The sequence below is a fragment of the Salmo trutta genome, chromosome 17, assembly GCF_901001165.1.
Source record: "Salmo trutta chromosome 17, fSalTru1.1, whole genome shotgun sequence".
Classification (NCBI taxonomy): domain Eukaryota; kingdom Metazoa; phylum Chordata; class Actinopteri; order Salmoniformes; family Salmonidae; genus Salmo; species Salmo trutta.
Window position 1 is genome coordinate 33,791,725 of NC_042973.1, and position 23,984 is coordinate 33,815,708.

General features: G+C 43.5%; 1 protein-coding gene across 1 annotated transcript in view; it reads left to right on the forward strand.

Annotated features, from left to right (window-relative positions):
* The window catches only part of LOC115152086 (SH3 and multiple ankyrin repeat domains protein 3-like), a 168,863-nt gene that overhangs the window by 71,436 nt on the left and 73,443 nt on the right, over positions 1–23,984 (forward strand). Inside the window, exon 3 of the mRNA XM_029696595.1 lies at positions 9,167–9,238. Coding sequence (XP_029552455.1) covers positions 9,167–9,238 — 72 coding nt within the window. The remainder of the gene's footprint in view (positions 1–9,166; positions 9,239–23,984) is intronic.

Sequence of the window (23,984 nt, forward strand, 5' to 3'; positions counted from 1 at the left end):
TAGACGGGGATTATCTTAGGACACATCTAAGATAGTACTGAGGTGTACCACACTGGTCGTAAAGGAAGTCCAATGGACTTGTCCACCTCCAAAACAAATGGCAACAATAATCATTCCTTGCCATGTGTAGGTTCAACTACAATACAACTAGTAATATGCTCCAATCATGTGTTCCGGTAGATAATATTTCAGAATAAATCGGTAGGACAACTGGACCCCTTGAATACCAGTACCAATACCACAGTCAGTCCAGCAACACTCAGTAAGAGGATTAGTAACCTCACAAGTTAAATTGCTATTGATAATAGCGACATAGGAGTCACTCAGAGTGCAACACGGGGAAGGGAATCTCCATTGCACTCTTCCAATGGTTAACACATGCCACTAATAAATAGAACCCTCCGTTCAGGAGAAAAGTTATTAGAAGTCATGAACCATGATCACACCACGTACGACTGGTCTAATACTTAGAGTACTTCCGTCGTGAGGTTAGCTCCTCCGTGGATAACATAGCTATGAAATAGACTTCATACCTACCGCCACTACAATAGTGGAAGACACCGTGACTTGTAGAAAACTACTACAGACTCCCTTGACACCAATTCTGACTGACCTCCAGGCATTGACCTGAAAATTACTTGACTACGTCAGACTCATTCTGAACAAGTTGTAATCTGCCAGGATACTTGGTTTTCTTCCCTTGACATGCGCGATTGTGTAAGCATAAACGCACATGCACAACGGAACATCCAATTAGGATTTATGCTAGGATCACTTAAGGGTCCAAGCAAAATACCAGCCTTAGTAAAGTTGAACATTTACTTCTAGGCCTTTGACTCTACAGCACTCACCAGTTTTCTAACCAGAAGTCCATAGGTCATCCTGTAGACTGCCCAAAACTAGTGCCTTACAGCTGTAGACTTATCATATAGTTGTCAACTTAGGATAGTACCCTAAGCGCCACCCCGCAAATTAGGAAAGCCCTAGATATGACATTAGACAATGCCATGATAGGGTCATTTTGCCAATGTTGATGATCAGTTATTTGAGAAGGAGACCAAGTCAAGACGCTGGACCGGGTGGATTCAATTATAGTAAGGCAGCTTTATTAAGAGACAAAGATATTTGGCAAAACGTGCACGGTCTTGTTCGTTTAGCTCTTAGGGAACTAGCGGAAGAGAGCCCCGAAACATAGTGTGCATCTGTTTTATACAATATGATTGTAATGTAATGACGTATGTTGAGTCTTGTAGATTCGTCCTCCTGACTGGTCGATGAGTGGAGTGACGATCTGGTCTCGGGTCGGTGTCGACTTCCCATTGGTCCATGAGTGTGTTCTTTGTTCCGCTGACCCAGCCCTCTGGGATGGGTTTGTGTGTGTGTGTACGTGTGTATTTTGTGCTGAGTCATTGTCTGTGTATCTCTGTAGTCACAAGATGTTATTGCGAGACTGGCCGTTGGCCCCTGTGATCAGGGCATTTCCTGTTTTATCAGTGCTGTGTAAGGTCTAAGTCGGCCAATCTGTTTCTGGGTGTGCGTGTATAGCTAGTATCAGTTCAACATAGAATGTGTATTTTGTATCAGCAGATAAGTGTTGTGCAATAGACCAGCTTATGCGATATATTTATTACACCAAGACCATGGACGTAGATAGAATACAGTCCAATTAGATGATTAAGGTGGCATAACTATTTTGTTTTGTTTATGCTTTCATTAATTTTGTTTCATTTTCTTTGGCACATAGAAAGTGATAGAGCCATAAACAACTCCCCCATACAACCATCAGTTAGTGCCACAACGCCGCTCATTTGGGAGGAAATGTAATGATATATTTCATGAGTGTGTGTGCGTTGTTAACCTCTGCCTAAGTTACTGCCCAGATATTCCAGTCTGGACGACCAGATGACGGGTCCGGAACGGCGATCCCAATCCGGACATCCGCTGCCGAGTCATGGAACGGACATCTTCATTTGCAGAGACCCTACCCGGGTCGACCACCAGAGGGGGGACTGCAATAGCAACCACCAACTGGACATCTGCTGCCCAGCCTTGGAGCGGACTTCTTCATTTGCAGACACCCTACCCGGGTCGACCGCCAGATGGGGACCACAACGATGATCCACAACCAGGACAACCCACGTTCATTTTTATGTTGGTTTACAACATGCAGGTTAATCGCAAGATTGAACCCAACATGGGGGGACTGTCATGACGTTGGCCTGTGGGTAAGGTTTATGACCCCCCCATAAATACCCTTCTCCCTTCCCCTCTCTCTCTGACCCTACTGAAGGACTTGAATAGCCTGTGTTAAATATAGAGAGTCTGGGAACATCAAACAAATGGGGAAAAGGAACCATCTTTTGATAATAAAACCAGTTGGAAATATGCTTGATAACGTAATGAGTATGTATGTCAGTTCATTGTTATCTGAGACATTATGATTGATGACAGGATGACATAAACTGTACCTGAGAAAGTATACACCCTCTAGTTATCAGAGTCACATGGAATTGTTATGCAATTGAAATGTTTGATATTGAAATTGTTTGTTAGGAGATTAAATGTAATTTTAGCTTCCAAATGAGAGAATTGGGTTTTCATAAGGAATGTGCCCTGCTCGATCAGTGGCCAACCCTGTGAAGAGACGGGTTATAAACGATGAAACACCTCCTTCCCTCCTCTCCACTATATAAGTCTTTGACGAAAAGACATTCACGGGTTCCAGTACGGGAGGTCTGCAGCCTGCGTCAGAAGGACACACATGTTAACTAAACCATATCAAGGACAGAACTAAGCCAACCGCGGCGTGAGCTTTGATGGCGAATGGTATGAACTTTGAGCTTATACACTACAGAAGTGATACTTCCTAGCCGTTGAGTTAGCCGCTGCTAACGTGGGCTAGGAAAGGACGGACGACGGATCCAGTCTAACAAACAGACGAAGATACCACCACGTACCCAATTTACCACCATTGACATTCTTCCACTACGGGAAGATCTGGTGGCAAACCCGGCCAGCATCTACGACCAATCTACCGAAGCGCAGCTCAGAGTAAATATTTATTGCATTTTCCTTTTCCAAATGGGCGGTAATTTAGAATGCATAAGATAATGTATTTACGATAGCATAGCTGCTGTTTCTTTGTTCCTAAATCTTCCCGCTCTTTCATTCAGGCCCAACCCCCCTTTCCTTTGTGTAACCAGCCATGATACAGGTTCCGTCCACCAGGACGTTTTCTGTATGACATAATATGTATTCTGTGTATTTGTAATTCTGTGTGATTAGTTAGGTATTTAGTAACTAAATAATTAAACCCAATTTTGTATTGCTGATTTAACTTGTTAGCCAGGGTTCGTGAAGATAACCAAGAACTTACAACTTTCATGATGAGACTGAAAATAAGATCAGGGTTAATATTGACTGCTATCGCTGTAAAATATTACTAAGTATTTTAAGAGTTTATTTGGAAGATAACAGCTCTATAAACGTTCTTCTGTGGTGCCCCGACTTTCTAGTTAATTACATTTACATGATTTGCTTAATCAGGTAATATTAATTACAGAGAAATAATTTTATAAGTTAGCATGTCATATCACTTAATCCGGCATAGCCAAACACACGACAATACACTGCAGTTGAGGTCAACGAGAAAGTAATCCTCCTTTGAATGTTGATAAACTACTTTTGAGAAAATATCCCTTGAATATTTTGACACACCTACTGGAGAGCTCTTCTTTGTCTACACCCATTCAGCATCGTTCACACCCTCTAAAGCCTTAGCTCCACCCACCTATAACTATTTTGCCAATTGGATTGGTCCCCTCTATCACACGGAACCCCACTAATCTACCGACGGAAACGCACGAGGTGACTAAAAACAGACCTCAGTCTTCTGCTAGCTTGCTACCCATGGCCCGGCTAGCTGTCTGAAACGCCGTGACCCCAACCAACCTCACTACCTCACCCTTATGATCACTCGGCTAAGCATGCCTCTCCTTAATGTCAATATGCCTTGTCCATTGCTGTTCTGGTTAGTGTTTATTGGCTTATTTCACTGTAGAGCCTCTAGCCCTGCTCACTATACCTTATCCAACCCTTCAGTTCCACCACCCACATATGCGATGACATCACCTGGTTTCAATGATATTTCTAGAGACAATATCTCTCTCATCACTCAATGCCTAGGTTTACCTCCACTGTATTCACATCCTACCATCCCTCTGTCTGTACATTATACCTTGAATCTATTTTATTGCCCCCAGAAACCTGCTCTTTTTACTCTCTGTTCCGGACGTCCCAGAAGACCAATTCTCATAGCTTTTAGCCGTACCCTTATCCTACTCCTCCTCTGTTCCTCTGGCGATGTAGAGGTTAATCCGGGCCCTGCAGTGCTTAGCTCCACTCCTATTCCCCAGGCGCTCTCTTTTGATGACTTCTGTAACCGTAAAAGCCTTGATTTCATGCATGTTAACATTTGAAGCCTCCTCCCTAAGTTTGTTTTACTCACTCCTTTAGCACACTTTGCCAACCCGGATGTCCTAGCCGTGTCTGAATCCTGGCTTAGGAAGACCACCAAAAACTCTGAAATCTCCATCCCTAACTACAACATTTTCAGACAAGATAGAACGGCCAAAGGGGTTGGTGGTGCAATCTACTGCAGAGATAACCTGCAGAGTTCTGTCCTGCTATCCAGGTCTGTACCCAAACAATTTGAACTTCTACTTTTAAAAATCCACCTCTCTAAAAACAAGTCTCTCACCGTTGCCGCTTGCTATAGACCACCCTCTGCCCCCAGCTGTGCTCTGGACACCATATTTAAACTGATTGCCCCCCATCTATCTTCAGAGATCGTGCTGCTTGGTGACCTAAACTGGGACATGCTTAACACCATGGCCATCCTACAATCTAAGCTTGTTGCCCTCAATCTCACACAAATGATCAATGAACCTACCAGGTACAACGCCAAAGCCGTAAACACAGGCACCCTCATAGATATCATCCTAACCAACTTTCCCTCTAAATACACCTCTGCTGTTTTCAACCAAGATCTCAGCGATCACTGCCTCATTGCCTGTATCCGTAATGGGTCAGCAGTCAAACGACCTCCACTCATCACTGTCAAACGCTCCTTGAAACACTTCAGCGAGCAGGCCTTTCTAATCGACCTGGCCCGGGTATCCTGGAAGGATATTGACCTCATCCCCTCAGTAGAGGATGCCTGGTTATTCTTTAAAAATGCCTTCCTCACCATCTTAAATAAGCATGCCCCATTCAAGAAATTTAGAACCAGGAACAGATATAGCCCTTGGTTCTCTCCAGACCTGTCTGCCCTTGACCAGCACAAAAACATCCTGTGATGTTCTGCATTAGCATCGAACAGCCCCCGTGATATGCAACTTTTCAGGGAAGTTAAAAACCAATATACACAGGCAGTTAGAAAAGCCAAGGCTAGCTTTTTCAAGCAGAAATTTGCTTCCGGCAACACAAACTCAAAAAAGTTCTGGGACACTGTAAAGTCCATGGAGAATAAGAGCACCTCCTCCCAGCTGCCCACTGCCCTGACAATAGGACACTCTGTCACCATTGATAAATACACTATAATTCAGAATTTCAAAAAGCATTTTTCTATGGCCCTCCATGCTTTCCACCTGGCTACCGCTACCCCTACACCTACCACGATCAACAGTACTGCACCCCCCACAGCAACTCGCCCAAGCCTTCCCCATTTCTCCTTCTCCCAAATCCAGTCAGCTGATGTTCTGAAAGAGCTGCAAAATCTGGACCCCTACAAATCAGCCGGGCTACACATTCTGGACCCTTTCTTTCTAAAATGATCTGCCGAAATTGTTGCAACCCCTATTACTAGCCTGTTCAACCTCTCTTTCATGTCGTCTGAGATTCCCAAAGATTGGAAAGCAGCTGCGGTCATCCCCCTCTTCAAAGCGGGGACACTCTTGACCCAAACTGCTACAGACCTATATCTATACTACCCTGCCTTTCTAAGGTCTTCGAAAGCCAAGTTCACCAACTACTTTTCCAATAGAGTTCAGTGTGTCAAATCGGAGGGCCTGTTGTCTGGGCCTCTGGCAGTCTCTATGGGGGTCCCACAGGGTTCAATTCTTGGGCCAACTCTTTTCTCTGTATACATAATGATGTCGCTCTTGCTGCTGGTGAGTCTCTGATCCACCTCTACGCAGACGACACCATTTTGTATACTTCTGGCCCTTCTTTGGACACTGTGTTAACTACCCTCCAGACGAGCTTCAATGCCATACAACTCTCCTTCTGTAGCCTCCAACTGCTCTTAAATACTAGTAAAACTAAATGCATGCTCTTCAACCGATCGCTGCCTACACCTGCCTGCCCGCCCAGCTTCACTACTCTGGACGGTTCTGACTTAGAATATGTGGACAACTACAAAGACCTAGGTGTCTGGTTAGACTGTAAACTCTCCTTCCAGACTCACATCAAACATCTCCAATCCAAAGTTAAATCTAGAATTGGTTTCCTATTTTGCAACAAAGCATCCTTCACTCATGCTGCCAAACATACCCTTGTAAAACTGACCATCCTACCGATCCTCGACTTCGGTGATGTCATTTACAAAATAGCCTCCAACACCCTACTCAACAAATTGGATGCAGTCTATCACAGTGCCATCTGTTTTGTCACCAAGGCCCCATATACTACCTACCACTGCGACCTGTATGCTCTCGTTGGCTGGGCCTCGCTTCATACTCGTCGCCAAACCCACTGGTTACAGGTCATCTGCAAGACCCTGCTAGGTAAAGTCCCGCCTTATCTCAGCTCGCTGGTCACCATAGCAGCACCTACCTGTAGCACACGCTCCAGCAGGTGTATTTCACTGGTCACCCCCAGGGCCAATTCCTCCTTTGGCCGCCTCTCCTTCCAGTTCTCTGCTGCCTATGACTGGACCGAACTACAAAAATCTCTGAAACTGGAAACACTTATCTCCCTCACCAGCTTTAAGCACCAGCTGTCAGAGCAGCTCACAGATCACTGCACCTGTACATAGCCCATCTATAAATAGCCTTAACAATTACCTCATCCCCTACTGTATTTATTTATTTATTTTGCTCCCTTGCACCCCAGTATTTCTACTTTGCACATTCACCTATTGCAAATCTACAATTCCAGTGTTTTTTAATTGCTATATTGTATTTACTTCGCCACTGTCGCCTTTTTTATTGCCTTTACCTCCCTTATTTCTCCTCATTTGCTCACATTGTATATAGACTTGTTTTTGTACTGTATTATTGACTGTATGTTTGTTTTACTCCATGTGTAACTCTGTGTTGTTGTATGTGTCGAACTGCTTTGCCTTATCTTGGCCAGGTCGCTGTTGTAAATGAGAACTTGTTCTCAACTTGCCTACCTGGTTAAACAAAGGTAAAATAAATCAAATTTAAATAAATCTCTTTATGGATTCACATGTGAGGCCATGTACTAAACAACCAAAGATTTCAAGACTAAAGGCTGGTTTATACTACGGGTGTGTCATAAATGTAATCAGGAGTGCCAGAGTGTGCTCAGAGTGTGCTCTGGGCATTCGTAAACTCAGATTCTTGTCAGATTGTCCGTTGGTACATTTGAGCGTTCAGAGCGCACACTGGATGCTCTGGCCGTGGAGTAGGGTTGATCTGAGCGTTCTGACCTAACAACAGCACTCAAGCACCCAAGCTAACTAGGTAACGTTGGCTAGCTTGCTAGCTACTTCCAGACACAAATGAGAGAACAGCTCAGTCTGACCATTTTACACGCCCTAGCAGAGCTGGTTAGGCTGTTTTATGTTATCCAGAGCATTGGTTACTGCAACTGTGCTGCTGGCAACAATTTAGTTACACTTTTTTGCCTATTTTTACTGACACCAGCCATATTCAACGGGTGTTGAGCGTTTGTAAATTTGTTAGTTATTCTGCCCTCTGGCACACTCAGATGAGTGCTCTGAAATCGGAGTAGATAGCCAGAGCGAATTTACTTGCTACATCTATCGACAGTTGTCGTAGTGACATCACGAACATTCTATTGAAATGGTTACTTGCATAGTGGAGTCTTTTGTTTAGACATGTGGCTAGCTAGCTAAACAATGAACCACAATCTGCAGGTTTGCTAACCAACCAGGTTCAATATTAGCTAGCTAACATTAGGCTATAACTAGCAATGCAAATAGCTATGAGATACAAATAATATTACTACACAGATCATACACATAACTTTAGCTAGCCAGCCAGCCAGCTAACATTAGCTAGCTAGCTAACAGTACACTTTAACTTGAAATTAAAATGACTTTCTGACAAAATTTCAAATGTGTTATAAATAAACGCCAAATTTCTAAAATGGATTTCTACACTGGAATTGACATTCAACCCTCGGAGCCAGAACTCGCGGCATACACTTATCCCCCATCCCCAACCACAACACCCTAGCAAGTTGTAAGCCTACTTTATGGTAATAGCACTCACCGCTGCCCCAAGTGGCTGGCTTTGAAGGCATCTCCCAACATCCTGGGGACCTGGATGAGTGCTGAATATTGCCTTGGATCTCAAGTGGCCTGGCTAATAAGAAAGCACACATGATGGAAGCATAGGAATAAGCAAAAAAGTGAATGCATTTAATTGTGTCTTTGTGCGTGCACTTTAGGAGTGTAATCTATGGGAGGGGAGAGGGCACTTTCACATGAGAGTAGGCAAGGGCTGTAGTTGTATGAGAGTGGTCTTTACCGCAATCTCATAAATAAAATTGATCAGTCACTAGTCCTTCCCTCCCTCAAGGAAGGAGTTTATAAATATGAGTGATAGGTTACTCCAGCCTCACTAACCTCTGCTCTCCCATAGATTCACACTCATAAAACACACACACACACAAACACACAACCACCTCTCAACCCCAAGGTTTACAGTTTTTAACTACAGTCTGACAGTGTTCAATGACACCTGTTTATCAAATCTGTGGTTTGTAACCAAACTAATAAACGTCCGGGCTGTTGACAAGTTGAGAATGGAAGGCAGAAGATAACTTACTTTTTTTAACTTACTTTTCTCTAGATATGTTCTATTTTCTTACTAATGAACTAGCAGACTAACTAACGAACTAACTAATAGGTTTATTCCAGTAAACCTGTATGGTCTCTGTGTTCCTCTCCCAGTTCCGCTATAAGAGACGTGTCTACACACAGACGCACCTGGATGACAAGCAGCTCTCCAAACTACACACCAAGGTAAGAACACACATACACACACAAGCAAGATAAGACTGCACACCTGTGTTCCACACCGAGAACACCTGCTCTTTCCATGACATAGACTGACCAGATGAATCCAGGTGAAAGCTATGATCCCTTATTGATGTTACCTGTTAAATCCACTTCAATCAATGTATATGAAGGAGAGGAGACAGGTTAAACCCCTTAGAGTCGATTGACAAACTGGTGCTTCAATCTAAGTAACATAATAAAAAAATCTAAATTAAAATCCGTCAGTTTAAGCTAGAGATATCAATTATTTTGCTTTGGACGCGTCTCAACCTACCACATGCGCTTCTCAGTTCTCACACTTCCACATCTGCAGTGAAAGATGGCAGAGCTAGAGTGGTGTTTGTCAGACCATGAGACATCCCGAAAATTGGTCTTCACACGAAAAAAAAATAAAAAAAATATATATAACACTGCTCAAAAAAATAAAGGGAACACTTAAACAACACAATGTAACTCCAAGTCAATCACACTTCTGTGAAATCAAATTGTCCACTTAGGAAGCAACACTGATTGACAATACATTTCACATGCTGTTGTGCAAATGGAATAGACAACAGGTGGAAATTATAGGCAATTAGCAAGACACCCCCAATAAAGGAGTGGTTCTGCAGGTGGGGACCACAGACCACTTCTCAGTTCCTATGCTTCCTGGCTGATGTTTTGGTCACTTTTGAATGCTGGCGGTGCTTTCACTCTAGTGGCAGCATGAGACCGAGTCTACAACCCACACAAGTGGCTCAGGTAGTGCAGCTCATTCAGGATGGCACATCAATGCGAGCTGTGGCAAGAAGGTTTGCTGTGTCTGTCAGCGTAGTGTCCAGAGCATGGAGGCGCTACCAGGAGACAGGCCAGTACATCAGGAGATGAGGCCGTAGGAGGGCAACAACCCAGCAGCAGGACTGCTACCTCCGCCTTTGTGCAAGGAGGAGCAGGAGAAGCACTGCCAGAGCCCTGCAAAATGACCTCCAGCAGGCCACAAATGTGCATGTGTCTGCTCAAACGGTCAGAAACAGACTCCATGAGGGCGGTATGAGGGCCCGACGTCCACAGGTGGGGGTTGTGCTTACAGCCCAACACCGTGCAGGACGTTTGGCATTTGCCAGAGAACACCAAGATTGGCAAATTCTCCACTGGCGCTCTGTGCTCTTCACAGATTAAAGCAGGTTCACACTGAGCATGTGACAGACGTGACAGAGTCTGGAGACGCCGTGGAGAACGTTCTGCTGCCTGCAACAGCAGTGTGGGGTGGCATTTCTTTGGGGGGCCGCACAGCCCTCCATGTGCTCGCCAGAGGTAGCCTGATTGCCTTTAGGTACCGAGATGAGATCCTCAGACCCCTTGTGAGACCATATGCTGGTGCGGTTGGCCCTGGGTTCCTCCTAGTGCAAGACAATGCTAGACCTCATGTGGCTGGAGTGTGTCAGCAGTTCCTGCAAGAGGAAGGCATTGATGCTATGGACTGGCCCGTCCATTCCCCAGACCTGAATCCAATTGAGCACATCTGGGACATCATGTCTCGCTCCATCCACCAACGCCACGTTGCACCACAGACTGTCCAGGAGTTGGCGGATGCTTTAGTCCAGGTCTGGGAGGAGATCCCTCAGGAGACCATCCGTCACCTCATCAGGAGCATGCCCAGGCATTGTAGGGAGGTCATACAGGCACGTGGAGGCCACACACACACTACTGAGCCTCATTTTGACTTGTTTTAAGGACATTACATCAAAGTTGGATCAGCCTGTAGTGTGGTTTTCCACTTTAATTTTGTGTGACTCCAAATCCAGACCTCCATGGGTTGATAAATTGGATTTCCATTGATTATTTTTGTGTGATTTTGTTGTCAGCACATTCAACTATGTAAAGAAAAAAGTATTTAATAAGATTATTTCTTTCATTCAGATCTAGGATGTGTCGTTTAAGTGTTCCCTTTATTTTTTTGAGCAGTATATATAAACTCAGCAAAAAAAGAGACGTCCCTTTTTCAGGACCCTGTCTTCCAAAGATAATTCATAAAAATCAAAATAACTTCACAGATCTTCATTGTAATGGGTTTAAACACTCTTTCCCTTGCTTTTTCAATAAACCATAAACAATTAATGAACATGCACCTGTGGAACGGTTGCTAAGACACTAACAGCTTACAGACGGTAGGCAATTAAGGTCACAGTTATGAAAACTTAGGACACTAAAGAGGCCTTTCTACTGACTCTGAAAAACACCAAAGGAAGATGCCCAGGGTCCCTGCTCATCTGCGTGATTGTGCCACATCTGCATGAACACTGCAGATGTGGATAGGGCAATAAATTGTAATGTCCGTACTGTGGAACGCGTAAGACAACGCTACAGGGAGTGTGGACGGACAGCTGATCGTCCTCGCAGTGGCAGACCACGTGTAACAACAATGCACAGGATCGGTACATACGAATATCACACTGTCGGGACAGGTACAGGATGGCAACAACAACTGCCCGATTTACACCAGGAACTCACAATCCCTCCATCAGTGCTGACTGTCCGCAATAGGCACATGTGTAACAGCATCTTTCTTTTTTACGTTTATTTCAATTTGTGGGATGCTGCAGTTTTGCAAATTGTTATATATTTTTATTTTATAAAGTGCAATATTCTATTATGCTGTTCAGATTGTATTCGTTTTGAATGGTTAGATTTATATACACTTTGTTTATATACTTTAAAAAAGTTCTACTTTAAATGCAAATGTTTAATGTCATTATTTTTCATAACAAACCAATGCATTTATAAAAACATTGTGGTTATGGTAGAGTGTCACGCCCTGACCATAGAGAGCCTTTTATTCTCTATGTTGGTTAGATCAGGGTGTGACTAGGGTGGGTTATCTAGTTTGTTTTATGTCTGTTGGCCTGGTATGGTTCCCAATCAGAGGCAGCTGTTTATCGTTGTCTCTGATTGGGGATCATATTTAGGCAGCCATTTCCCCACTGGTTTTTGTGGGATCTTGTTTTGAGTGAGTGCATGTAGCACCTCTGTCGTCACGGTTCGTTGTTTGTTTCTTTTTGTTGTTGGTAAGTTTCAGTAATAAATTATGTTGAACTCAGAACACGCTGCGCCTTGGTCCGTCTCTCCACCCAATCGTGACAGAGTATGATTTCATTTAATAATTTAATTAGAATTGTTTTAACACCAATCGTAGTCAAACTATCGCAAACTATTTGTCTTGAAAAAATATAAAACAGCCATTTGGGAGCCAAAAGAGCCGACTCTTCTTGGTAAGCTGAGCCAAACTAGCCGGCTCACTGAAAAGAGCCGGAATGCCCATCACTATCAGGTGCATACAGCCCAGTACATCACTGGAAACAAGCTCCCTGTCATCCTGGCGTGATTTTGTTTTGCATACACTGACTAGACGCTAGCTAAGTTCAGTGATGCCAACTTACTAATTTTGTTGCTAGATTTAACAACTTTTCAGACTACCCTGGCAATTTGTTTTTCAAACAGCACCTAGCAACAAATGTTGCTGCTTTTAAAAATGTATTTGGAACTTTTTGCAACTTTTGAAAAGTGACTCAAACGCTAAAATGCACGCATTTTCCCTCTAAATGACACAAAAACGATTTTCTTCTGTCACACACTCAGTCACAACACACGTGCCTGGCTGCAAAAGTGCATTGTGAGTGACGTCAGCAGCAGGCGCTCAGCTCGTGCACAGGCAGCAACAGGCCAACAGCAATTTCAGTAAATTGCAAATCGTTGTTGGCTGACTGCAGCAGCAGTACGCGTTCAACGAGCCAAACCCAATGAATATAGTTGGTCAAGAATGTTTGATCTTGAACAGAACTTAGAACATCAATCAACATGTCTCAATCAAAATTGTACAGCCAGAAGTACAGAAAAGAGTGGGAGTCCGTACCTGAACAAATGTAAAATCATATTTTTTGCAGAGATGGCCAGTGAATTTTAGTAACTTTATTGTGTATTCTACGTAATGACGCAGTTTAGACCGTCATTACGTAGACCGTAGAGATTACTATTGCAACACATCAGTAGGGTAAAACTAACCTGTCTCACGACGGTCTAAACATCACAATGTCATTTAGCAACTTTTAGCAACAAATCAACCTGCCACTAGCAACTTACCCTGAAAAGTAGTTGGCAACACTGGCTAAGTTAACGTTGTTTTGTTCTTTTCGTTTTACTCTGCCTGCAAAGACGCTGGATGATTCAGAATCCATTGAAGAGCTTGAACGATTCATTGACGAGAGATACTTACGAACTCAAAGAAACATGTCGCAGGTTTCAGAGGATTCAAGTACTGTTAAGGACAACAAACCCAATCAACAAAACAAAGCCAAGTTGGCCAAGTGGTATCAACGATGGAACCAAACCATCCTCAAGCAAGAGGGCGCGCATGGAGAGAGGTTTACTGATATGGATGTTGACTTGTTAAAATCCATCAATGAAAGGCTTGCTAAACTTGATATCTTGGATATATTACGAGAGGACATGAATGCATTATGTTCCAGTCTAGAATTCAGCCAATGTCAGATTGATGATCTAAGGAAAGAGAACACGGAGCTGAAAGGTACTGTAGACTCTATTCATAGCAAGGTGGCGGTGGTGCAAAGGGAGAACAAACAACTTAAAGAAGCCTTGCTTGATTTACAGTGTCGATCAACGCAGGACAATCTAATATTTTCAGGGATGCCGGAGAATGACAACAGCAGAGGCTGTGAGGACACTGTCCGAGACTTTATGTCAACTCAACTGAAATTGCCCACTGATGTTGTGCGTAATGTCACTTTCTCCAGAGTCCATAGGCCTCTGGAAATTGGCCACGGGCTATTGTTGAATGTTTTGACAGATTTAAGCAAAAAGAAATGACGAAGAGCAGGGGCAGAGAATTCAGAAACACTGATTTTGTAATAAATTATCACTTCCCCACCGAGATCAATGAAAGTAGGAAAAAAAATGTATCCCATCATGAAGGAAAAGCATTGCCTGATGGTGATGGATAAACTTTACATCAACGGACAATTGTATCGGGACTCTAGAGTAACTCCCTGGCTATTTTAATTGAATGTTCAAATCTGAGTTTGTGTGTTGTAGTGTAACGATTGTCGTCTGGAATGGAGGACCAAAACGCAGCAGGAATGTGGATGCTCATCTTGATATTTATTTTAAACCAAGAAAACACCAAAATAACAAAATGAAGAACGAACGATCAACAAAACAGTCTTGTCAGGCTCACACACGCAAAACAAGAAACAATCTCCCACCACACTACACCAAACAATTACCCATATATAGGACTCTCAATCAGAGGCAACGAGAAAGCACGTGCCTCCAATTGAGAGTCCAACCCCCCATTAACCTACACATAGAAATACACCAACCCCGAAAGAACATAGAAGTACAAAACATAGAACATAAACCAAAACCCGGAAATAATAAATCAAACGCCCTACTAAATAAACCACCACCCCGAACCACATAAAACAAATACCCTCTGCCATGTCCTGACCAAACTACAATAACAAATAACCCTTATACTGGTCAGGACGTGACAGTACCCCCCCCTAAAGGTGCAGACCCCGGATGCACCTCATAAATAAAAAAATACAAAAAAATACAAAAAATCCCCCTAAACTAAAGGGAGGGAAGGGAGGGTGGCTGCCGTCACCGACGGCACTTGTGCTACACCCCCCCTCCCCAACCCACCTATACAGGAGGTTGTTCTGGCTCCGGCCTACTGTCCTCCAGAATACAGACAGACTTGATTAGTTTCGGGCCATAGGCAGACCTCCTTCTTTCCACACTGTAGGCAGACTCATTAAATACATAGTTAATCATTTTTAGTTTTGGATCGTCAACTGACTCACCCGGTTCCGGGTCATAGGCAGACTCACCCGGTTCCGGGTCCCTGATGGATTCCCTCGGTTCCGGGTCGCAGGCAGTCTCCCTCGGTTCCAGACTAAACACCATTGCCGGATACTCTGGACTGCACACCGTTGCCGGATACTCTGGACTGCACACCGTTGCCGGATACTCTGGACTGCACACCGTTGCCGGATACTCTGGACTGCACACCGTTGCCGGATACTCTGGACTGCACACCGTTGCCGGATACTCTGGACTGCACACCGTTGCCGGATACTCTGGACTGCACACTATTGCCGAACTCTCGAGGCTGGGCTGACGCACTGGAAGCCTGATGCGTGGTACTGGATGTGCCAGTCTGGGGACACGCACCTCAGGGCTAGTGCGGGGAGCGGGAACAGGCCGAGTTGAACTGGGCTGACGCACTGGAAGCCTGATGCGTGGTGCTGGTACTGGAGGTAACAGTCTTGTCATGCTCACACACACACAAAACAAGAAACAATCTCCCACCACACTACACCAAACAATTACCCATATATTGGACTCTCAGTCAGAGGCAACGAGAAAGCACCTTCCTCCAATTGAGAGTCCAACCCCCCATTAACCTACACATAGAAATACACCAACCCCGAAAGAACATAGAAGTACAAAACATAGAACATAAACCAAAACCCGGAAATAAATCAAACGCCCTACTAAATAAACCACCACCCCGAACCACATAAAACAAATACCCTCTGCCACGTCCTGACCAAACTACAATAACAAATAACCCTTATACTGGTCAGGACGTGACATGTAGTCTATCATGACAATGTAATCTATAACGAATACATTCTTTATTGATCTCCACTTGACAAGGAAAGGGTTGCATATAGCGCAGGTAACTGTATTTAGCCTTCCTAACAAAATACATGAGGTTTTTAACTTGGTCAACATAAATAATACTCATATTTTGGCTTTGACCGAAATGCATTTAGATGCATCTGTAAATGATGGGCAAATAAACATTCATGGATATAGTCTCCTTAGAAGGGACAGGAATATTAATGGTGGGGGTGTAGCACTGTACATTCAGAACCATAAACCTTTTAAGAGAAGGGATGACCTTAATGTATGTCAAATAGAGGCACTATGGGCTCAAGTACATCTGCCTCACCAGGCAGCCATATTGGTAGGATGTGTGCATAGACCTATCTCTAAGGTGTCCTATCTGGATAACTTATGCACTGGGTTTGACCAGGCCACAGATAGCAACAGAGATGTATTTATCTTGGGTGATTTTAATATAAATTGGAAGGATCATAATTCGAATAGAACTAAATTGATGAGATATGCCGAGAACTGTGGTTTGAAACAAATGGTTGATGATACTACTAGATCATCAACTAAGTTGGTGTAACGCTCGTCGTTAGAAGGAGAAGTGGACCAAGTCGCAGCGTTGTAAGTGTTTATGATACTTTATTTCAAGAAACACTCAAACAAGAATAACCAAAAGCAAAATACGAAAGCGCACAGTTCTGTCAGGCTCAGATGCTAAACAGAAAACAACCTCCCACAAACACAGGTGGAAAACAGGCTGCCTAAGTATGATTCCCAATCAGAGACAACGATAGACAGCTGCCTCTGATTGGGAACCACACTCGGCCCAAAAACAAAGAAACAGAAAACATAGACTTCCCCACCCGAGTCACACCCTGACCTAACCAAACATAGAGAATAATAAGGATCTCTATGGTCAGGGCGTGACAGTACCCCCCCAAAGGCGCGGACTCCGGCCGCAAACCTGAACCTATAGGGGAGGGTCCGGGTGGGCATCTCCTCTTGGTGGAGGCTCCGGTGCGGGATGCAGATCCCCCTCCGCTTGGGGCTCCCCCCACTTTCGTGGAACCGGACAGTGGATTGTCGCCGGAGGCTCCGGACCCTGGATCGTTGCCGGAGGAACCGTACCGGAGGCTCCGAACTGCCGACCGTCACTGGAGACTCCGGACTGGGGACCGTCGCTGGAGGCTCCGGACTGGGGAGCGTCGCTGGAGGCTCCGGACTGGGGAGCGTCGCTGCAGGCTCCGGACAGGGGAGCGTCGCTGCAGGCTCCGGACAGGGGAGCGTCGCTGCAGGCTCCGTGCCATGGATCATTACTACAGGCTCCGCACCATGGATCATCACTGGAGGCTTCGTACATGGAGCCAGAACAGGTCTCACCGGACTGAGGAGACGTACTGGCAGCCTGGTGCGTGGAGCTGCCACAGGGCTTACCAGGCTGGGGAGACACACTGGAGGCCTGGTACGTGGAGCCGGAACTGGTCTCACCGGACTGGGGAGATGCACTGGAGGCCGGGCGCGTGGAGCAGGCACAGGGCTTACCAGGCTGGAGAGACGCACTGGAGACCAGGTGCGCGGAGCTGGCACAGGATATACTGGGCCGTGGAGGCGCACTGGAGGTCTGGAGTGTAGGGCTGGCACAACCAGTCCTGGCTGGATGCTCACTTTAGCCCGGCAAGTGCGGGGCGCTGGCACCGGACGAACTGGGCTGTGAAGGAGCACTGGCGACACAGTGCGTAGAGCTGGTGCAGGATATCCTGGACCGAGGAGGCGTACTGGAGACCAGGAGCTCTGAGCCGGCACAACCCGTCCTGGCTGAATGCTCACTTTAGCCCTGCAAATGCGGGGAGCCGGCAACGAGCGCCCCGGGCTGTGAATGCGCACTGGAGATAGGGTGCGCATCACCGCATAACACGGTGCCTGACTGGACACATGCTCCCCACGGTAAGCACGGGGAGTTGGCTCAGGTCTAAACCCTGACTCTGCCAACCTCCACGTGTGCTCCCCCCCAATAAATGTTGGAGCTGCCTCTCGGGCTTCCGTTGTTGTGCTAATTCCTCATATCGTTGCCGTTCATCTCTTGCTGCCTCCATCTGCTCCCTTGAATGGCGATATTCCCCAATCCGCGTCCAGGGTCCTGCTCTGCTCATGATCTCCTCCCATGTCCAACTATCCTGGCCATGCTGCTTGGTCCGTTTTTGGTGGGACGTTCTGTAACACTCGTTGTTAGAAGGAGAAGTGGACCAAGGCGCAGCGTGGTAAGTGTTCATGATACTTAATTTCAAGAAACACTCAAACAAGAATAACCAAAAGCAAAAAACGAAAGTGCACAGTTTTGTCAGGCTCAGATGCTAAACAGAAAACAACCTCCCACAAACACAGGTGGAAAACAGGCTGCCTAAGTATGATTCCCAATCAGAGACAATGATAGACAGCTGCCTCTGATTGGGAACCACACTCAGCCCAAAAACAAAGAAACAGAAAACATAGACTTCCCCACATGAGTCACACCCTGACCTAACCAAACATAGAGAATAATAAGGATCTCTATGGTCAGGGTGTGACAGTTGGGTCATCGTTCAGACACATGCATTGATCTGATCTTCTGTAATATACCATTGCAATGCTTAGAAGCTAGATCAATGCCAGTGGGCTGGACAGACCATAACATTGTGACCATAATGATGAACACCAAGGTTACAAAGAAACCCCCAAGGATTGTGGTCAAGAGATTTTTTTTTTACATTTAATTATGAGCTATTTCAAAATGATTTGGCTGCTGTACCCTGGGAGCTGATTTATCTAGAGGATGATTTAAATCACACTACAGAATGTTTTATTGATTTGCTCACTGAGTTAATAGACCATCATGCCCCAGTAAGAAAGAGTACAGTTGGTGCTCATCCATCTCCATGGATTGATGAGGCTTTTTCTCAAAGAAATATGTCAAAAGTCTTAGCAGCCAAATCTGAACTAGAAATTGATGAACAGAATTATAGAACATTACGTAGATATGCAGTTAAATTGAATTGTGAGAAAAAAACATTATTTTACAACAATGCTTTTATTGAAGGTAAAAATGATTCTAAAAAGGTATGGAATACAGTTAAGGGCTTACTTAGTACATCTATCTCATCATGCCCATCTAGTGTGGAGGTTGGCGGGAGAACAATTGTCAGGGATTTCTTCGTCGTTTGACGATATAGCGAAATCATCGTCGGAAAAAGATTACCAATATGCAGCAGAGTTGATATAGTTCATTTTGAACATTTAATAAACTCAAAATGAATATACAAAATAACAAAAACGAACTCACGATATACTGACAGTCCTGTTAGGCTTACACACGCTAAACACGAAACAATCTCCCACAATTAAACAGACCAACACACCCAACTAATATAGGACTTCCAATCAAAGGCAACACCACACAGCTGCCTTCAATTGGAAGTCCACCCCAATTAACCAAACATAGACATACAACTAACTAGATCAACATAGAAATACATAAACAAGGAACAGTGCCCAAAAACCCCAGAATACTTAAATCAAATGCCCTTTTTAGAAAAACACCACCCTGAACCACATAAAACAAATACCCTCTGCCACGTCCTGACCAAACTACAATACCAATTAACCCTTATACTGGCCAGGACGTGACAATAACAAAACCAGCTGATATTGCCAATAATTTTGCAGATTTTACAAAGAATGTTAATTTATTGAGCAATTATGTAAACAGACATTCTTCCAAACAAGCTATTGTCCAATGGATTGATGGTCATATTATGAGCAACAAGACGTGCTCTTTTAGTCTACAAATGGTGTCAGTAGAGGAGTTTTAAACCTATTGAAGTCATTACCCGATGGTAAATCTACAGGTTATGATCTTATGATTGCAGCTCCACTGAAATACATATTTAATTGGTCACTGGAAAAGGGGATGTTTGCAAATGTATGGAAGCATGCTAAACTGCGTCCTATTCCAAAAGACAGCAAAGAACCCATTACCCCTGCCAATAGTCGACCAATTAGTCTACTCCCTTCACTCAGTAAAATATTGGAGGGTATTGTGAGTAGACAAATATGGGAGTACATGGAAAATAATGATCTGATTACAGCCAATCAGCATTCTTATCGCAAAAGCCATTCCAGTACCACTGCATTGGTTGACATGACTGACAAGTGGCTCAATACTATGGATAATGGCAGGTTTGTGGGTGTACTATTTTTAGATTTTAGTGCAGCATTTGATTTGGTGGATCATGAAATAATTTAGACAAAATTAATTCATTATGGTTTTAATAAGGAGGTAACATTGAATTGGGTACAGTCATATCTAACTGACAGGAAACAGTCCACCTATATCAATGGTTCATTTTCTTCTGTGAAAACTGTGGAATACCGCAGGGCAGCTGCCTTGGGCCACTTCTTTATGTAATATATACCAATGATCTTCCTTATGCCTCATCTGAAACTCAAGCTACTATATTTGCAGATGATACTACAATTTATACAGCAAGACAATCGGTTCAACAAGTACAGCAAGTTTTACACAGAGATTTTGAGAATATCAGGGAGTGGGTTTGCCGGAACAAACTTATTTTAAACACCAAGAAAACCAAAGTTATGTTGATCTGTTCCACTATTAAAAGGCCAACACAGCATGGGATACAATTAAGTATGGGGGGAGTACAAATTGAGGAAGTGGCAGAAACCAAACTATTAGGAGTGCAGCTAGACAACTGCTTATCATGGTCATCTCAAATAACTCATCTATGTAAAAAAAAATATTAAAACAGCATGCATGATCAGAAGGATAGCTAAATATTTACCAGGAAAGATTCTTAAGCAAATAACACAAGCATTAATTGAGAGTCAGGTGAACTACTGTTCTGTGGTCTGGGGAAATGCATCAGCAAGTGAAATTAAGAGGCTACAGATTGGCCTTGTATGTATATATATATATATATATATATATATCTTCTTACTTTCTCGTGTTCTTATTTCTTTTTATTTCTTGTATGTTTTTGTTCTACATGATGTTATTTTTTGTGCTACATAGATATTGATTACTGCGTTGTTGTTTCGGAGCTTGCAAGAAAAGCACATCATTGTACTTGTGCATGTGCATGTGACATTTAAACTTGATACTTTAAAGCAAATCAGGCTGCTCTGCTGATTGATTGACTTAATGGTAGAATTTGTAATTTTTTTATTAACTTAACCAAAAAGAAGACATTATATTATCAAACAAAGATAAATGACATAAAACACACTGGAAAAAGACTATAGAGTACCTTAAATATCGTGGCCAAAAATTCTCCATCATTCATTGAAGGTGATGGGTTATTTCAATGACTATTTCAAAACAAAAATGTACCTTTATTTATTAACTAGGTAAGTCAGTTAAGAACAATTTATTATTTACAATGACGGCCTACCCCGGCCAAACCCTCCCCTAAACCGGATGACTCTGGGCCAATTGTGCGCCGCCCTATGGGACTCCCAATCACGGCCAGTTGTGATACAGCCTGGGATCAAACCAGCGTTTGTAGTTACGAATCTAGCACTGCGATGCACTTGGGAGTAATTTACTAGTAAAACGGAAAAACTCTGAAGTAAAATGACATTGAACATAGAACCATCATATTTTTTTACAAATAAAATATCTAATAATGAAAGAGAAGGATTGCTGTTTTGAATTAGTGTGGGAGAGGTGTGGGAGAGGTGGAAAAATGTAAGTTATCCATCAGTAATGATAAGCCACCAGGTATACTGTAACGGTTTTGACTTGAGGTTATAATTTATAGGGGTGCCAGGTAGGTTGTGCCTACCAGAGAAAATATTAGTTTCTCCTTTTAGTTTGATAGGGAATGAGTCCCATCTGGTCCGTCAAGTCTACACCAATACAAAGGACTCATGTAAATGTCAGGATGGAAATACACTTTTCATGAACCCTTAAAACAATGGAAATAACTTCAAAACAACTGTATTCTTTTGCGTGGATGTATTAACAACGTAAATGATCACACACAACAATAAGGAGCTTTGAACAGCTCTGGTTCCTTCAGAAATGTCCTGTACCTCGGGCCTAAAAAGAGTCCAGCCCGGTAAACAAGTTCAGGGAACTCAACTGACCTTAGTCACGCAATGGTTGTCATACAGTACAGCGTAAACCCAGTGTCAATCATACAATGAAAAGAACAAATATTTTACCACACATTTCAATAAATCCTCAACTACAACTAACTACATAAATCATCACAGTATACATCACACCCAAAACAAATGAAATACCGTATACAAAAAAGGTTGTAGTCAGTCGGTCAGTCAGAGAAGCCAATCCGCCGACAGATCTCCAGCGGAGAAAGGCCACGAAAACCAACGGAGAGGTGTAGTCCACAGATGCAAAGAGTGGATCCGATCCTGGGTAGATTTTCTATTAGGCTACACAAAGCACACTTTTACAGCAACACAACAACGGAAGAGAGAAGCTTCAGAACTGAGGGTTGAACACATCCTCATTCATGTTTCCATCACAACTCCACTTTTGCGCAGCTGATGCTGGCTATTTAATTGGGAATTAAAGGGGAAGCACCCTAGTGGAAGGAGAAGCACTATTTAATTAAGAATTAAAGGGGAAGCGCTCTATTTGAAGGAGAAGCACTGAGACGGTTCAGAAGCATTCAGGGCCGTCACAATACACAACCTAGGACAACCCCAATTATTCAAGCAAACAACAAATTACTTTTAAAAAACAGATTAAACAACAACTCATGGAACAGCAAGACATCATTTTTTGTTGGATTGCTTGTATTATTTTTGGATTGTATATTATTGTATTTAAAATGTTGTGTGACTGTCCTTACCTATCAGTGTATTTATCAGTGTATCTATCTGTTTATCTATCTGTGTTTTGTTACTTGTCATGTTTTGTGTTTTTTTTGTGGAGCCCACGAAGTAGCTTCTTCTGCCGCAAAAGCTAATGGCGATCCAATAAACTAATAACCACATAAACACACACACAGAGGGAGATAGATAGACCTGTAGGGTCACACAAGGAGTCACGCAACACTGTCTCAGTGATTGACACCCCCAAGAGGTGTGAATGTGTACAGGTTGAATCAGAAGGAGCATGAAGAGTGTCTGTGTATCTGGGTTACATAAGATATACATGTGTTTGTACTGTTGTACTGTTACTATATTCAGATGGAATATGATCTTTTCTGGAGTTGCACCTAGATACAGGTAACTGACAAAATAATGGAAACACTTGAATAAATGAGGGATACCAAGTATATTGAAAGCAAGTGCGGTTCCTGAGTTAATTAAGCAAAGCATGCTTAGGGTCATGTATAAAAATGCTGGGCAGACAATATTTTGCCTACCATGGCTATGCCCCAATAGGATGACAATGCCCCCATCCACAGGGCACGAGTGGTCAGTGAATTGTTTGATGAGCATGAAAATTATGTAAACCTTTTGCCATGGCCGTCACAGTCACCAGATCTCAACCAAATTGAACACTTATGGGATATTCTGGAGTGGTGCCAGAGACAGCGTTTTCAACCACCATCAACAAAACCCCACTAAGGAATTTCTAGTGGAAGAATGGTGTCATCTCTCTCCAATAGCGTTCCAGACTCTTGTAGAATCTATGCCAAGGTGCATTGAAGCTGTTCTGGCTCGTGGTGGCCCAATCGCCTATTAAGACACTTTATGTTGGTGTTTCCTTTATTTTGTCAGTTAACTGTATAATTCTACAGATAATCCAAAAAGTGGTCATTTGAGTGTTGTTTGGTCTGCTGTTGTCTTTAGCCAGCAGATCTCCACCACTAAAAAACTCTGAGAGGGGGGCGAGTGGTTTCATGCGCTCAACTCAATGGTCTAAGTCAAACTAATCCCCTTTTCTCAGTGGCCTGCTAGGGGAGTTATTATATGTATTGACTGGCTCTGCTGGGGAGAAAGAGAGTTAAGTGGTGTAAGCTACACCCCACGCCTAACACACACACACAAATACAAGTGCACA